Genomic DNA, 18,332 nt, shown 5'->3' with positions numbered 1-18,332 from the left:
ATCATAAGGGAACCTCCTGGTTGTCAGGGAGGGTGGGGAACAGGAGCATGAAGAAATCTCGGATGCGGGAAATGTTACATATCTTGATCTGGCTGGTAATCACAGCAGTGTATTCAAACATAAAATTTTGTGCAGGCTGGGTGCAGTGGCTCACGCCTGTAATCCCAACACTTTGGGAAGCCAAGGCAGAAAAATCACTTGAGCCCAGGAGTTCAAGACCAGCCTGGGCAAGATGGTGAGACCTCGTCTCTACAAAAAATAAACAAATAAAAAACATTAGCCAAGCATGGTGGCACGTGCCTCAGCTACTTGGGAGGCTGAGGCAGGAGGATCGCTTGAGCCCAGGAGGTTGAGACTCTTATCGTGTTACTGCACTCCAGCCTACGTAACAGTGTGAGTCTCAACAACAACAACAAATTGTTCACTTTGATTTTGCAGATTCGTTTGAGGAGAAATGATATATTTCCCTTGTATTGCCTCTTCCAGTCCATGAACATAATTGCTTGTTTCATTCAGTTATTCGTATGTCTTTTAGTAAAGTTTTTATAATTTTCTCCATAAATTCTTGGCATCAGTTTATGAAATCTTGAGAGGAAGGACAGACAAATGCTTAAGAAGTTATTAATAAATGTTTTCAGCCGGGCACAGTGGCTCACGCCTGTAATCCCAGTGCTTTGGGAGGCCGAGGCGGGCAGATCACCTGAGGTCAGGAGTTCGAGACCAGCCTGGCCAACTTGGTGAAACCTCATCTCTACTAAAAAATACAAAAATTAGCCGGGCATGGTGGCAGGCACCTTAATCCCAGCTACTTGGGAGGCAGAGGCAGGAGAATCGTTTGAATCCGGGAAGCAGAGGTTGCAGTGAGCCGAGATCGAGCCATTGCACTCAAGCCTGGAGGACAAGAGCGAGACTTATCGCAAAAAAAAAAAAAGTTAAAAAAAAAAGTTTTCATGTGCAAATGACACAACTAAATATACCAATGTACTTAGCTTTGGTAATTTAAAGAAGGGGAGGAGTAACCATGCTGGATTAAGTGGGCATTTATTGAAGGATAATTGATCTTCAAACTGAAGAGTGAAAATAGTCACTTATACTGTGTTACCTAACATTTTCCTAGGAAAGGGATCCTTTTCATTTAAAAGAGAAAACCATCCCAGTCTAACATTGAAGCCATCCTTAAGTGTATTACACTTGATAATTTCAAACTGAATCTAACAAAATCTCTTATTTGTGTCTTTTTCACAATAAAGCTTTCCCAAAGAGAAGTTTAAAAAAAAGAGAGAAAATTTTTAAAAGATTTGTACACTTTATCAAGTTTATACTTCAACAGAAAAAAGATTTAAAACAAAATCAGTAACAATCAAAATTTAAAATGCAAAGAGTCATGACATGTATAGTAACATCAAAATATTAAATACTGAAAAATAAATCTGACAAAAGATATGCAAGATGTGCACCGAAAACTAAAAAATATTGCAGCCAGGCGTGGTGGCTCATGTCTGTAATCCTGGCACTTTGGGAGGCCGAGGCGGGTGGATCACCTGAGGTCAGGAGTTTGAGACCAGGCTGGCCAATATGGCGAAACCCCATCTCTATTAAAAACACAAAACAAATTAGCTGGATGTGGTGGCGGGTGCTTGTAATCCCAGCTACTTGGGAGGCTGAGGCAGGAGAATTGCTTGAACCCGGGAGGCGGAGGTTGCAGTTAGCCGAGATTGTGCCATTGCACTCCAGCCTGGGTAATAGAGCAAGACTCTGTCTCAAAATAAAAAAAAAACCAACAACATTGCCGAGAGAAATTAAAGAAAACTAACAAATGGAGAGCTACTCCAAATTCATGAGTCAAGAAGACTCAATATTGTTGAGATCTCAGTTCTTCCAAGATTGACCTATAGACTCAACATGATCCCAATCAAAATCCCTAGTCAGGCATGGTGGCTCATGTCTAATCTCAGTTCTTGTTGGGGCTGAGGCAGGAGAATCGCTTAGAGGCAAGGAGTTGGAGACCAGCCTAGACAACAGAGACCCCATCTCTGAAATAAAGTACATTTAAAAATCCCAGAGCTGGCTGGGCGCGGTGGCTCACGCCTGTAATCCCAGCACTTTGGGAGGCCAAGGCAGGCAGATCACAAGGTCAGGAGATCGAGACCATCCTGGCTAACACAATCAAACCCTGTCTCTACTAAAAATACAAGAAAATTAGCCAGGCGTCATGGCAGGCACCTGTAGTCCCTGCTACTCGGGAGGCTGAGGCAGGAGAATGGCGTGAACCCGGGAGGAGGAGCTTGCAGTGAGCCGAGGCTGCACCAATGCACTCCAGCCTGGGCGACAGAGCAAGACTCCATCTCAAAAAAAAAAAAAAAAACAAAATCCCAGAGCTTTTCCCTTTTAGAAGTTGACAAACTGATTCTAAAATTCAAATGGGGGAAAAATTCAAATGAAAATGCAAAGGACTTACAATAGCCAAATCAGCTTTGAAAAATAACAAAGTTGGAGAGATAACATTACTTCATTTCAAGACTTGTCAACCTTGTGGTACTGGCACAAAAATAGATTAATGGAACAGAGAATCCATAAATAGACCCATACCATATGTAGACAGCTGATTTTTAACAAAGGTCCAAAGGTAATTCAGTGGAGAAAAAACAGTTGAAAAGGAGAGACTTTAAAACAGATTGGATATACATGTGCCAAAAAGTGAGTTTCAGTGCGTATCTTTGCACCATGTACAACAATTCACTCAAAATGGATTATGGGGCTACAATTCCTATAAAACTTCTAGAGGAAAGAAAATCTTTGTGATCTTGGGTTAGACAAAGATTTCTTAGCACACCAAAAGCATGATCCATAAAAGAAGAAATTTGTAAATTAGACTTCACCAAAATTTAAAAGATTCTACACTACGAAAATATTTGCAATCACATCTCTGATGAAGAGCTTGCATCCAGAATATATGAAGATGTCTCAAAACTCAGAAACTGTAAGTCAATAGGGAAATAGAAATTAAAACCACAACCATATGCCACTACACACCCATTTAAACGGCTAAAAGGAGAAAGACTGACCATGTTGGCAAGGATGTAGAGCAACTGGAAGACTCATACACCACTGGTAGGAATGTAAAAAGGCACAACCATAAAATGACTTAGACCACTGCTACACAATTAGCACCCAAGAGATATGAAATAACATGTTCATGCAATGTTTGTACAGAAATGTCTGTGTCTGTTTATAGCAGTTTTAATGGTTAACAGTTGAAAACTGGAAACAACCCAAATGTACATCAATAGGTGAATGGATAAACAGTAGTACAGCTGGCCGGGTGCAGTGACTCATGACTGTAATCCCACACTTTGGGAGGCGGAGGCGGGTGGATCACCTGAGATCAGGAGTTTGAGACTAGCCTGGCCAACCCTGTCTCGTCTAAAAATACAAAAAAATGTGGCACGCACCTATATTCCCAGCTACTCAGGAGGCTGAGGCAGGAGAACCATTTGAATGCAGGAGGTGGAGGTTGCAGTGAGCCAGGATCACACCACTGCACTCCAGCCTGAGCAACAGAGCGAGACTCCATCTCAAAACAAACAAAAAACAACAGCAGTATAGCCAGTATAGCCATACAATGGAATACTGCTCAGCAATAAAAGGAATGAAGTATTGCTACACACTATAACATGGATGAATCTCAAAATTATGCTAAGTGAAAAAAATCAGACAAAAATAGTACATTTTATATGATTCCATTTATATAAAATCCTGAAAAATTTTAAAACTCATCTGTATGACAATCAGTGGTTTACTGGGTGGGGGTGGGGGCTGGAGAGCAGGGTGGAATTTCAAGAATAAAAGGGGCATAAGGAAACATTGGGGTAATAGGTATGTTCACTATCTTGATTATGGTGATGATTTTACGAGTGTATACATATGTAACACTTCAAACTGTACACTTTAAATAATGTGCATGGTTTGCTTTATGTCAACTATAGCCCTATAAAGCTATTTTATTTTATTTTATTTTTTGAGATGGAGTCTTGCTCTGTTGCCCAGGCTGGAGTACAACGGCGTGATCTCAGCTCACTGTAAGCTCTGCCTCCCGGGTTCACACCATTCTCCTGCCTCAGCCTCCTGAGTAGCTGGGACTATAGGCACCCGCCACCACGCCCAGCTAATTTTTTGTATTTTTAGTAGAGATGGGATTTCACCTTGTTAACCAGGATCTCCTGACCTCATGATCCGCCCGCCTTGGCCTCCCAAAGTGCTGGGATTACAGGCGTGAGCCACTGTGCCCGGCCTAAAGCTATTTTAAAAAAACACATTTAGAGCTATAGATAAGAATTGATAGTCATCAGCATATGGATGGTGGTAAGCAACATAAGAACATGAGCACAAGGAGGCCAGGCGCAGTAGCTCACACCTGTAATCCCATCACTTTGGGATGCCAAAGCAGGAGCATCCCTTGAGCCCAGGAGCTCGAGACCAGCCTGGGCAATATGGGAAAACACTTTCTCTACAAAATACATTAGCCAGATGTGGTGGTGCATGCCTGTAGTCCACTGAGTGTACTGAGGCTGAGGTGGGAGGATTGCTTGAGCCCAGGTCGAGGTTCAGTGAGCTGTTATCATGCCACTGCACTCCAACCTGGGCAACAGAGCGAGACCCTGTCTCAAAAAAGAAAGAAAAAAAAGGCAAGGAGAATATGTAGTTTTCTCACTTAATAAATATTGAATCCCTCCTATGTACAGATATTATGCGAGGGACTGGGGATACTAAAATGACTGCAATCTTGGTGCTTAATAATCTAGTGTTGGAATCACGCATATCAACAGGCAGTTATTATAGTGTCATATATGTCTAAATGGGAGAGATTAAAGGGTTCTGTGAAAGCAGTCAGAAGATTTTGAAAGCTCACAGTAAGTAATGTCTCAGCCAAAGCCTGAAGAACATATAGGAGGTAACCAGCATGAGATAACCTGTGCTGAGCAGAGTGGGCTTGAAATCAGAGCTAGCGGAGTGATTTGGGAAGTACAGCTTCAGGGGTGTTTATTTGCAAAAGCCCCTTCAAACCCTATCTAATTTGTTAATATAATTTTGTACGTATTTTTCCTAAATAAATCCCCTCCCCACTCCCACAACCCCAACAAATTGTGTAAATTTTGGCCCCACAAAACCTGGATTTGTCCTTAAGTAGGTCTTTCTTTTGGGTTACTTAGAATTCAGCTCCTTCTTATGTCTGGGGAATTCCTTGAGTCTTCCCACTGAGCCAGTCTCCCGCTATAAAAGCTGAAAATGCCAAACAACTTAAGCTGAACTTGCACATACTTTAAAATTGGTAACTGGTTAGCAACAACAAATCAAGGAAGGACCTTAGTGTATCCTCTCCAGATGCAGTAGCACATGTGTCAAGATCAAATTCCCAAAGCAGCAGATAGTGTTACAAAGCAGTGTGTCAGTGCTTGGCAACAGTGGCTACGATCTCCTCACCCGACCAGTTATGCAGTATGGTTCCAGGATTTATTCCCAGCCATGTGGCTCAGACTGATGATTCTCTAGTCCTTTTGGCCATTCTGCAAGCAGCACAATATTCTTCTAATACAATTTATCTTATGCTGAAAACCAGAATCCATCTCTGTTGCTTATGACTAAGAATCCAAACTGATAAACAATTTGGTATTTGGAAGTGGAGTGCTACAAAACAGACCTAGAATGGTGTGTAACTGGCCGGGTGGAAAAGGCAGGATGGAGGGCATTGAGACACAACTGTTTCGGGCTGGGAAACTAGTGACTCTGAGACAGGACACCAAGCTCACACCATCAAGAAATGTACTCTAAAGCTGAGCAGCCTTAGAAAGAGTCTTCTTCCCAGTGCTCATATTAAATGTGGCTGTTGAGGACAAAACACCAGAGAGCCACAGCCACCAGATGAAAAAGCAGCCTACGGATTCCACCAAAGATCTTTTTTTTTTTTTTAGAGACATTTATTCAGCGTCACAATCAGACTATTACATTTAGCAATCAACAGCATGGGTGCAAAAAAAAAAAAATCTACATTAAAACCCTTTGTTGGAATGCTTTACACTCTCCACAGAACAGAAACTAAAATAACCTGTTATACAATTAGTCACAAATACAGTCCTCGAGTTTTTTGCCCATACACATGAGTATTTGTCTAAAACATGTCTTCTTTGTAGCAGCTAGGCCCTGCCACCACTGTGCTTGGCTGAGTTCACAAATCTGTTGTAACCTGTAGCTTCCCTGTCACTTCTCTGGCTCTCCTCTCCTGCTAAGCTTTGTTTCCTAATTAAAATCTTCTGCCACTGCCATAGCTACTGCTGCTGCTGGAACCGCCACAGCCACCTTGGTTTGGTGGTTTTGCAAAGTATTGGCCTCCACCGCCATAGGGTCCAGAGCTTCTGCCTCCAAAATTTCCTCCCTTCATGGGTCCAAAATTTGAAGACTGATTGTTGTAATTGCCAAAATCATTGTAGCTTCCACCACCTCCAAAATTGCTTCCATCATTACCAAATCCATTATAGCCATCCCCACTGCCACCATATCCACCACCACCACAGCTGCCACCAAAGCCACCACGACCACTGAAGTTTCCTCCACGACCGAAGTTGTCATTCCCACCGAAACCATCTCCACGACCACCACCAAAGTTTCCAGAACCACTTCGACCTCTTTGGCTGGATGAAGCACTAGCCATCTCTTGCTTTGACAGGGCTTTTCTAACTTCACAGTTGTGGCCCTTCACAGTATGGTATTTCTGAATGACAATCTTATCCAAGGAGTCATGGTCGTCAAAGGTTACAAAGGCAAAGCCCCTTTTCTTGCCACTGTCTCGGTCAGTCATGATTTCAATTACTTCAATTTTTCCATACTGTTCAAAATAATCTCTTAGGTGATGTTCTTCAGTGTCTTCTTTAATGCCACCAACAAATATCTTTTTCACAGTTAAGTGGGCACCTGGTCTTTGAGAATCTTCTCTGGAGACAGCTCTCTTTGGTTCCACAACTCTTCCATTAACCTTGTGTGGCCTTGTATTCATAGCTGCATCCACCTCCTCCACAGTGGCATATGTGACAAACCCAAAGCCCCTGGAGCGCTTGGTGTTTGGATCTCTCATTACCACACAGTCTGTGAGCATTCCCCATTGCTCAAAATGGCTCCTCAGGCTCTCATCGGTTGTTTCAAAGCTCAACCCTCCAATGAAGAGCTTCTCAGCTGTTCGGGCTCTTTTGGAGATGCTGACTTAGACATGACGGCAGGGTGAAGAGAGACTTTAACGATGCTTCTTCAGTGGCGTCCACAGGCAGAAAAAGTCCACCAGAGATCTTAGACATGAAGCTGGATAGAGTATTTGGATGAGATTCTGGCTGATTCTCTTTGGGAAATAAATACATTTTTCATATGGGCCTGAACATTTTTTAGTGTATGTACAGGAAGAAGGACAAGTATACATAACAGTAGGATACTTCATTCCTCCCTTCTTCCTTGCTGTGAAGCCCTAATTTTGTTTCTCCAGCACATGACTAAGTCATTTGTGGTAATCCCACATCCCACATTGTTGGGATCCCCAACCCCACATTGTTGGCCATATTGGCAAACAATATGGTTTAAGAAGGGGTATATAACTAATCTAGCCAATTGGGCCATGCATGAGGTGTCTGCTCAGGGATTCTGGGAAAGGTCTCCTTATTGATAAACAGAAACACAGAATAAATTACTGCAGCTACCTTTAGCAATAGCCATCCTGGAAGACCAAACCAATATCCCAAGGAAAGTGAAAGCATAAGGATGGAGAAACCTAGTTCATCAGTGATACCAGTGAGCTCCTGAGTTAACCAACCCAGAAGCCTCCAAACTCCTGACTTTTTGTTTTGTATTATTTAATAATTTTGAGTTGGGTTTTTCTGTTTGCTTCTTGCAATTGAAAACATTCTTATTCTAATTGCTATTATGTCTGGGAGTGCAGAATTTGATCATAAGGCTGGTGAGATAAAGAAGAGGTGAGACCACATAGGGCCTCAACTCCATCTGAAAAGATTTAAAAAACTACTGAAGGCTTGACATAATTAGACTGACACTCCTATTGCATTGGGGAGAACAGATTGGAAGCAGACAAGTTGAAAACAGAGAATAAGAACAGTGACCTTTAGACAAAACTTGGGAGAACTCCAATCTTTGAAAAAGTCTCTGGAGCAACCCAAAGGGAACATCAGGAAATTATTTTTTACATGGTAAAAGGGGGAAAATATTACAGAAGCAGGATAGGAGAGTTGGGCACTTCAGATTGGGCAAAACTGAAGGCAATAGAGAGTTTAGAGGAAAAGTGAGTTATGAAAGGTTATCAATTGATCAAGAGGTCCAGGAAGAGAAGGATGGGATTCAGCAATATGGAAATTGGTTACTCTTAGTGACCTTTGTAACAACAAATTCAGGGTAATAAGTCAAATGCAGTACTACAGAGGGTTAAAGAATAAATGGAAAGTGAGGAAGGCAGCAAGTTTACAGGTTAAGGACAATGACAACAGCATCACAGGTCCTTCTTTAATAAACAATCTTGAGTCAATGATTTGGTGTGGAGAGGCCAAGTACTGACAGCCATGTCTTATTCAGGAGTTGATGACTAGATTATGTTAGGGCTACAGAGAGTTAAGATGTAATATCGGGACAGATCATGCTGGTCCTTGTAAACCCTGTTCAGAAGTTTGCATATTCCTTGTAAGAAATGATGGTAACTTAAACTAAGGTAGAAACATGAAGACAAATGACAAATTAAAAGCTTTTGAGGAGGTAAATTACCTGGGCTGCATGATTGATTGGACGTGGATATCAGATGTGACTGAGCCATGGAAGTAAATGAGATTGTCAAAGGAGCATGTGCAGTGGGAAGAGAGCCAAGAAAGGAATCTTAAGAAATACCAGGACATAAGGCAGAGCTCCCCAACTAATGTACTATGAATGGTTATGGGTGTGCCCAAAATACTGATCCCTTTAGTCTAAATGGATGGTGAGAGCCACTGGCTGGTCACCCGCAGCAGTAAGCAACTTCACTGGTTAACCCCAGTGTGTCTCTGGAGGGCAGACATTATATTCTGTCAACTTTGTACTAAGAGTTCCATGACTATGTGAAGACATCCTTGATACCTTACCCAATACATGTCGGTTGAATGAATAAATGTAGAGCAACATTGAGGGACAAACTTAAAATGACAGGTTGGGGCCAGATCAGTTATTCTTAAACTTCCAAGTGTACATTAAGATTACCTAGAGCTTTTCTAACTTGAATGTCTATATTATTCTGATTCATTAGGTCTGGAGCAGGGCCTGGAGTTCTATTTTTCTAAAATGTTTCCAGTGATGTAGATGCTAATTTGGGACCACTCTGAGTAGCAAGAAATAAACAATACTAGTTAAAAATACAAACTGTACAGCTTTCCCATGAGATACAAATTCAGTAGGTATGGGGTGTAACCAAAGAATTTGCATTTTAAGAAAAACATCAGCTGGGTGCAATGGCTCACGCCTGTAATCCCACCACTTTGGGAGGCCAAGGAGGGGTGAATCCCTTGAGCCCAGGAGTTGGAGACCAGACAGGAAAACATGGTGAAAACCCCTTTCTACAAAAATACACACATCTATTAGCCAGGCATGGTGCAGGCCTGTGGTCCCAGCAACTCAGGAGGCTGAAGTGAGAGGATTGCTTGAACCCTGGGAGGTGACAGTTGCAGTGAGCCAAGTGAGAGGACTGCTTGAACCCTGGGAGGTGACAGTTGCAGTGAGCCAAGATTGTGCCATTGCACTCTAGACTGGGTAACAGAGTGAGACACTATCTCAAAAAAAAAAAAAACCAAGAACAACATTAACTCTGAAATAGTTGGCCTAGGAACCCAGTTTGATGGAGAAATTTGAATGTTAAGCTAAGGATTTTGGACTTTATCCTACAGGTAGCAAGAAAGGCATGAGGGTTTCCATATACAAACATTATGTATTCCCAAGGGATAGTTTTGATTTTTTTTTTTTTTTTTTTTTTTTTTGAGACAGGGTCAACAAAAAGACAAGAGAACACACAAAACGAGAGAAAAATACAGGAAGGCCACTGTAGAACTGTTAAAAAGTTCAGGAGCTGGCAAGCAAAGACACACTCAGAGCACTTCTCTTTGCTTCCTTGCCCTCTGAACTGTTCAATAAATACTGAAGAACACAAAGCTAACTGCAGTATTTGTTTCAGACCTGCCGCTGCTCTCCAATTTAAAAGCAATACAGGAACATTAAATTTGTCGCAGCTGAAATTGGTAAAGGCAGACCTCTACAGGTGCTTCTTGACTTACAATGGGTTTATTGGGAGGGGAAGACATCGTAAGTCAAAACGTCTTTAATACACCTAACCTACTGAGCATCAGAGCTTAGACTAGCCTACCTTAAACGTACTCAGAACACTTACATTAACCTACATTTGGGCAAAATCATCTAACACAAATTCTTTTTTATTATAAAGGGTTGAATAGCTCATGAATTTATGGGAACAATGTCCTAAACATGAAAAACAGGATAGCTTTATGGGGACTCAAAGTTCGCTTTCTACTGAATGTGCATCGCCTTTGCAACTATCATAAAGTCAAAAAATTCTAAGTTAAACCATCCTAAGCCCCGGACCGTCTGCATGTGAAGTGCTCCCTAAGGGGCACTATGCCAGATACCATGCCTAAGTGTTTTCCAACTTTCTGTACCACATTCAAAAGGAGCATCTTCATAAAGATGTTACTGACCTCGTGGAAAATATTAGTCCTTCCTTTCCTTTGCAGCTGACAGGATTTTTAAAAGAAGCTCTAAACCACAAGCATATTCCAGCAGCTGTTTGTTTCTCCTAGTATGAGTTACTTCCTCCCTCTGCCACCATCACTTGTATTCTAGTTTGAGGAAATATTAAGCAGCACAGTAAATAAGTCTGTTTTCAGAAATTGCTTAGTCCTGGAATTAATATATTTTATAAAGCAGGTTAGCTTTAGCTCCTTAAGATTTGGTTACTTAGAATGAAATCTTCCCAATTTAATAGGCAATTTGCATACATGTATAAATGCATGAACTTTAAAAGCACCTTTAGGATTAAGAGGGTTTTGTTATCTGTATTTATAGAATTTAAAGCTGATTACCTCAGCAAGTTTTAGAGAAATTTTAAGAATCGTGGTAAGACAAGAATCTTAAGATAATACATTCTTTAGAACCAAGAATCTAAGGATAATACATTCTTTAGAACCAAATGTGTAAATGGTTAAATGAAGGATGTTTTAACAACATGGTCTCAACTGTGGAGGTATCATCTTTCAAAGCTACCTGCAAAAAAGGGACAATGTCCTCACTGGCTAGTAAAAATTAGAAAAATTTAAGGAATTCTCAGCAAACTTCTTATCTTTTAAAATACCCACGGTCATCCCCTAAGAGGGCAAATGCACCTGTCATTAATAAGCAAGTAAGTGAGTTCATAAGCAATACTAACCTCCAGGATTTTTAATTTCTTGGTAGGGATAACAGGGACATCAAAAGCAAGCTTATACTTTCCTATTAACAAGGAGTAGATTTATTTACAACCAATTTCTACTTCAAAACACTTCCAAGCATATAACAAATACCATCCTTAAAAGAGGGATTCCCTATTTGATTGTCTCAGTTTATTAGAATATGGATGGTCTTTTCATTCTAGACAACATGCCCTTTGTTTGCTTGTTTCTGTATAAGAATTATCTTAGAATCTGATAATGCTGGGACTCTACTGATGGCTAGGCACTGCATATCTTCATTATGTGCCCATTTCCATTCATTCCTTGAAATATTATGAAACATTGTTACAAACAAAAGAATATGTGTAATTATAATATGGATAACGTATAGTATAATATATACAACATAAAACAACAGAAAGGCATGATGAAATGACCACCTGTGAACCTGCCGTCCAACTTGAGGAACAGAATGATAGTACTGTCGAAGCCCCTGAGTGTCCCTACTCAATTATCCTGACTTCCTGAAATACCGCGTTATGTTGATCATTTTCTTTATAGTTTTATCGCCATTAGAGCTAAGAAAGTATATTCAAAATTTGGTTTTTGAATTTCATAAAATTCTATTATATTGCATGGACTCTGCTGCAACTAACTGTCTTTAGGACACCGCGAAGATATCTACACAGTGTTTTGAAATTCATGTAAGTATCTACACTCTAAAAGTGAATATCTGGCAGAAATAATCTCAATGAATGAATTTTATAACCCCTGGAATTAACACTTACCTGCTTCATTATTAATTGGGAACTCCCAGTTTCCCCTCTTTTGTCCCCTGGATCAGTTCTTCAATCTCATTCTAAAGGGGTTGTTCATATTCTGTGGCTAACTGCTTATCAAATTCCATATCCCAAAGTGAAGGTGATGTGTCTGTATAGTAAGACATTTTAAATAAGAACAAGTCAATGTAAATATCTTTTTAAAAAATGTTATAACCAATCCTGAATTGATCGTGTATTTTTAATACCTTGACACTCATAATTACAGTATATAATAAAAAGTTACTCACTGAGAGATAACGGCAACAAAAATTATATTAAAGACTATAACTAGGCCAGGCACTATGGCTCGTGCCTGTAATCCCAGCACTTTGGGAAGCCAAGGTGGGGAGGTCAGGAGTTCAGTACCAGCCTGACCAACATGGTGAAACCCCATCTCTACTTAAAATACAAAAAATTAGCTGGGCACAGTGGTGTGTGCCTGTAATTCCAGCTACTTGGGAGGCTGAGGCAGGAGAACTGCTTGAACCCAGGAGGCGGAGGTTACAGTAAGCCAAGATCAGGCCACTGCATTCCGACCTGGGTGACAGAGCCAGACTCTGTCTCAAAAAATAAATAAATAAAGACTATAACTACAATAATGGCAAGCTTAACTTTGGTTTTACAACAATGCCAGGTAATCACTACCCCTTCTACTGGAAAAAAAAAAAATTTGTATTTTGTTTAAAGGTATTTTTATGAATATGAATATTTTTTATACAATATGTGACTTATTTTTAAATTCTAGACTGTTTATTTTAACTCTATCAAAATTAGTCACTAATGTACTACTGTTAACAACCAAAGAAGTTAGATCAACAGAATAACAATAAAACTGCTAATGAACACTGAGTACTTCCTCTGTGCTTAAATGTTTTTTATGCATTAGTACATTTAATCCGCACAACCAACCCTGTGAGTTGGCTAATTACCACCATCATATTACATGTTTCAATAACTTTTTTACTTTTGAAATTTCAGATCATCTTTTGAAAATGAGCCATATTCCCACCAGTTACTGCTGCTGGGAACGTAAAATGGTACAAACATCTTGGAAAACAGCTTGATGGCTTCTTAAAAAGTTAAAAATACATCTGTTACTCATCATAGCTATTTCATCCCTGGATATTTACCCAAGAGATAATACATGTCCACACAAAGACTTGTACACAAAAGTTCATGGCAGCTTTCTTTGTAATAGCCAAATGTGGGTTGTAATTTGGGAAACAATTCAAATGTCCACTAACAGGTGAATAGGTACAAAAATGTAATACATCAGCCAGGCACGGTAGCTCGCAGCTGTAATCCCAGCACTTTGGGAGGCCGAGGCGGGCAGATCACGAGGTCAGGAGTTCAAGAACAGCCTGGCCAACATGATGAAACCTCGTCTTTACTAAAAATACAAAAATTAGCTGGGCATGGTGGCATGTGCCTGTAATCCCAGCTACTCGGGAGACTGAGGCAGGAGAAATGCTTCAACCGGGACCCAGGAGGTGGAGGTTGCAGTGAGCCGAGGTCGCGCCACTGCACTCCAGCCTGGGCTACAGAGCGAGACTCCGTCTCAAAAAAAAAAAAAAAAAAAAAACAAAAAAAACAGTAATACAGCCATACAACTGTATACTATTCAGTAATAAAAATGCATTACTAGTACATGTTACAGCATGGATGAATCTCAAATCATTAGCTGAGTGAAACAAGCCAGATGCAAAAGAGTACGTACTGTGTGATTTCATTTATGTACAATTCTAAGAGATGCAACTTAATCTATTTTAACAGAAAGCAGATCAGTGGTTGCCTGCATTGTGTGCGTGTGTGTGTGTGTGTGTGTGTGTGTGTGTTGCAAAAGGACATGAAAATGTTCAGATTTCTAAGTGGCAGTTTCATGGGTGTATCTATTTGTCAAAACTAGTCAAGTTATATATTCTAAATGTGTGCAGTTCCTTGCACACAAATTATACCTTAATAAAGTTGTAAAAAGAAAATGAATATCACTCTCTATCCCTTGGCTACTTTTTCCCCTAATTTTTCATCCTTAATTATTTTTTCAAACATTTTTTATCTTTCTGGGCTAGAGGTGTACATTGCATATGATTTATCCTCCACTCTACCTGTTTACACACTTTTGTCAAGCCCCCTAAAGCATGTCAACAAATAGCTCATTTACTCTTCCACCTGGGTAAGCCTTATTTTATCTATTTGCTTTTTCTGAATCGGTTTCTATGAGCCTTTATGTGCAGAGATGTGTCTAACCACATACTGACTGGCAGATATTAAGTATTTTGGCCTAGTTCATCTGATACTGGGTAACTATCACAACTGTTAGGCTTAACTAGCCACATTTACAGAGCAATCACATCAGTGAAACAACTTAATTGTCTCAGTTATCTTTTATTTGGTGGACACTGACCGACCTATGTCTTTTCCATCATCATTAGGATCATCATATTTTACACTTGCTAATAGTTGCAAACATTTATTAAATGTGTACTATGTTCCAGGCACTGTGCCTCACACTTTTCTCAGATGACCTCATTTGATCCTTCAGATGTACATACTAACCCTCATTTTACAGTTGGGGAAAGGTTAGTGAGGCAGAATCGGAATTTGAATCCAGACCTACACAACACCAACACTCTTTCTGTTGAGCTATACTGCCTGTCGACTCTAGGATAACTAGTAGGGCCTATGACTATATCCTTTGTAGCAGTGGTAAGAACTTAGTGGGGAACAAGAAGTGGGAATCATGGAACAGAATAACTCATTCAATCGGTCAATAAAAAAAATTACTGAATGCCAATTATATTTCCAGCATTATTTGGGATGGTAAGATAACAACAATGAAAAATTGCTAAATTTAAGTTTCCATATGTTGCTATTCTTGTACTTAACTGGAAACAAAAAACATTCTTTAGACTCATGCAAGTATAGCACAAACAGTACTTTCAGAGTAAATTATTACATAAATTTGTGTGCTACTTTCCTCACTAGAGTATAATCATTTGATACTGTTTTATAAAATACATAAAATTTAAATGCCTTCTTGCCAACTAATTTCAGTTTTAGAAATAAGATTATTTTATTTTAAAAAGCAAGCGGGCTCCTTCCAGAATCCAAGTGTCTCTTTTGGCTGGACAACAGCAGCTGTCCTGACAAAAAATTCCTTTCTGATGCACACTTAAAGGATACCATTTGAGCAGGGGAGAGGTGATTCACTGTCCCTATGCATTTTGCATTTCCTTTTTATCATACACAACAGAATGCAGTTTTTGTAATACAGGGGGTTGTTCTTTTAGCTTCACCTTCAGTTCTAATGAACAAACGTCAATTGAATTCACTACTTTCCTTTATAGATGTATATTTTATACTACAGTTTCTTCAAAAAAGAATTTAAGATTAAGATAACTAGTTCCTACGATCTGTAAGCCACATGAGTAGATGCTATAGGGTATACAGACATGAATGAGATCTAGCCTCTAACATAGTTTATTAAATAGAGGGAAAATCAGAAGTTCATATAAGTAACTGGTAGAAAGATTAAATGAGTCATTGGAGGCTGGCCCAGGAACTTATCTATCACATACAACATTTTTTTTCCCCCTTTGAGAGGTGGTCTCACTCTGTCGCTTAGGCTGGAGTGTTATGGCACAATTGTAACTCATTGCAGCATCGAATTCTGGGCTCCAGTGATCCTCCCACCTCAACCTCCCAGGTTGCTAGGACTATAGGCATGCACCACCATACCCAGATAATTTTTTTCCATTTTTTTACAGAAAGGATCTCACTATGTTGCCCAGGCTGGTCTTGAACTCCTAATCCCAAGCCATCCTGTTGTCTCAGCCTCCTAAGTCCATATACAACATTATTTCTATCAAAATCCAAAAAACTAACTTCTATTCATCAGAAATCCTCATCACTTACACTCTGGAGACCATTTGTACTGAGTTTCTTCATTTATTTTACTAGTAAACCAAATTTAATGCCAAGCAAGAGGACACTCATTTCTCTTTTAGACTTAAAATGGTAAATTTCTTACCCAAAGAAAAGGGGAAGAATAGGGAACAAAGACCAACCATGTGTTAAGAAAAAAACACAAGTCTCTTAAATATATTCCTTGAATGTTCTTCCCATCTCCTGAACAATCACTAAATCACTTCAATAAGTTATTTTATAAATGCTATCTCCTCTTCTAGATAGCAAGCTGCCTAGGGACAGGAACCAGTATGTCTTTATGTAATAGCATAGAGATACACTGCAAATGGTGGGTGATTAATAATGTTCTAACCCAAATTAGTGGCTAATCTGGACCTCTGGATTCATGTAATCGGTAGTACTCACCTCCCATTATCTCACAGAATGCAACATTTCAAGAGGGAAACTGAACCACAACTAGCAATGTCAACAACTGTAGTGTGGTATGTCTCCCACCAGGTTACTTAAGGGTATATGTGTGTTGGTTGAACCCTGAAGGCTGGGCAGGGAGCCAAGCCCATAGTGCCTAGCTGAGGAGCAGGTGTCCCTGAGAACCCAAACATCCCAGGGCATACCTCAAAACATATCAAGGAAAACAGTTTCATTGTGCACACATGTAGGCAAACAGCCAGCATATAAGCTTAAAAGCAGTTTAGAGATAAGAGGCAGGGTGACTCTAGAGCTGCCCAGAAATGTCCAGTAGGTAAGTCCTAGTAAACTCATCTATTCATCAAGCTGGTCTTGCCCAAATTATTCTTTGGTCTCTCAATGCCTTCCCAATTTACAGTCCCAAGTTTTCCTTCTAACAACCGCCACATTCATGATTCGAATCCAGGCCAATGACAGGAGGGAATATTAAAATATCCAACTATTACACCATCGGAACACTAAGGACATCTTGAAAAGATGGAATATTTTTCTACCTGAGAAATAGTTATTCTTAACAAACCTGTTCACGTGCTTCTTTAGTAACTGCCATAATGTGAAATCTATTACATCTTTTCCCCCTGAATATATTTTTCCTAAAAAAAAAGAACATTTTAATGAATATAAACTGTCAACAAAATTATGAGAAAAAAATTTAAGTGAAATATTCTATGTAAAAATTCAAAATAATTCTACTGACGTACATCAAACATCTTAGCTAAATTGCCACATTTTTAGGACTGATAGACTAAAAACAGAAATGTGCACTTGAAGTTTTGCTTCATAATACAACAAATCAGTTACAGCAACTTAATTTCCAAAATATCCAACTGAAAAGATTAGCTCAATTAGCATTAATTTTTATTTGTTCCCTTTTATGTTAAGTTTTAAAAACTCCATGTTGTGAAAAATTATAAAACTATGCTAAAAAGAAGCTGTTAAAAAGAGTCAACACTTGTTTTTAAGGGCAGGAAACACTGCAATGTTTAATTACAAATTATAATTACAAAAGATTGTGTAGGTAAATCACAACATTCCCTTTCATAAAGCAATCATTCTGTAAAATAATTAACTTTCTTTACATGACTTTTTAACCATTGAAATTAATATCAGAGTTAACAGGTAACATTTTCTTGCAAACTTGATAATCAACTGTTTTATGCATCAATTTACATATTTACTTGAATAAACTTACTGGCAGATTAAAATCCAGTTTATAAACTGGAGGGCTAATTTTAAAAATAATTTTAAATTCTTTTTTTATGGACTAAACTACTTTTCTCTACTAAATAGAACCGGAAAAAATGGAAATATCATATGAACATTAAGTAATGTGATTTCAAGTCATACAAGTTTTCCTCTAGCAGGTTCCCAAGTTATTTGTAAACAAAGGCTTTTCTGCTCCAGAATTTTCCTCAGTGCCTTGCATTCTTCTCTCTCAACCGAACGTCCGGTGAACAGGATGGTGGATTAAAGCAAGTCACGGCAGAGAGGAAATGCCTTGGTAAAGCACTGAACTTCAAAAGAGGAATGCACAACAGAGAAAGGGAATGGACATTTGCTGAGCACCTACTATGTACCAGAGAGTTTATACGTGTTTCTTTTCTATTCCTCAAGA

At 39.4% G+C, this 18,332-nt stretch overlaps 1 protein-coding gene across 1 annotated transcript; it reads right to left on the bottom strand.

The window, feature by feature from the left end:
* Window positions 1-5,953: 5,953 nt before the first annotated feature.
* On the bottom strand, window positions 5,954-17,310 carry HNRNPA1L2 (heterogeneous nuclear ribonucleoprotein A1 like 2). Its single transcript, XM_063697628.1, is given in 4 exon segments — window positions 5,954-7,221; window positions 7,224-7,347; window positions 12,290-12,431; window positions 17,238-17,310. Coding segments are annotated over 2 exon segments (960 nt in total). The 5' UTR covers window positions 7,261-7,347; window positions 12,290-12,431; window positions 17,238-17,310; the 3' UTR covers window positions 5,954-6,298.
* Window positions 17,311-18,332: the final 1,022 nt, after the last annotated feature.

Source organism: Gorilla gorilla, chromosome 14 (assembly GCF_029281585.2).
Source record: "Gorilla gorilla gorilla isolate KB3781 chromosome 14, NHGRI_mGorGor1-v2.1_pri, whole genome shotgun sequence".
Lineage (NCBI taxonomy): Eukaryota > Metazoa > Chordata > Mammalia > Primates > Hominidae > Gorilla > Gorilla gorilla.
This window is presented reverse-complemented; position numbering and strand designations above follow the sequence as displayed.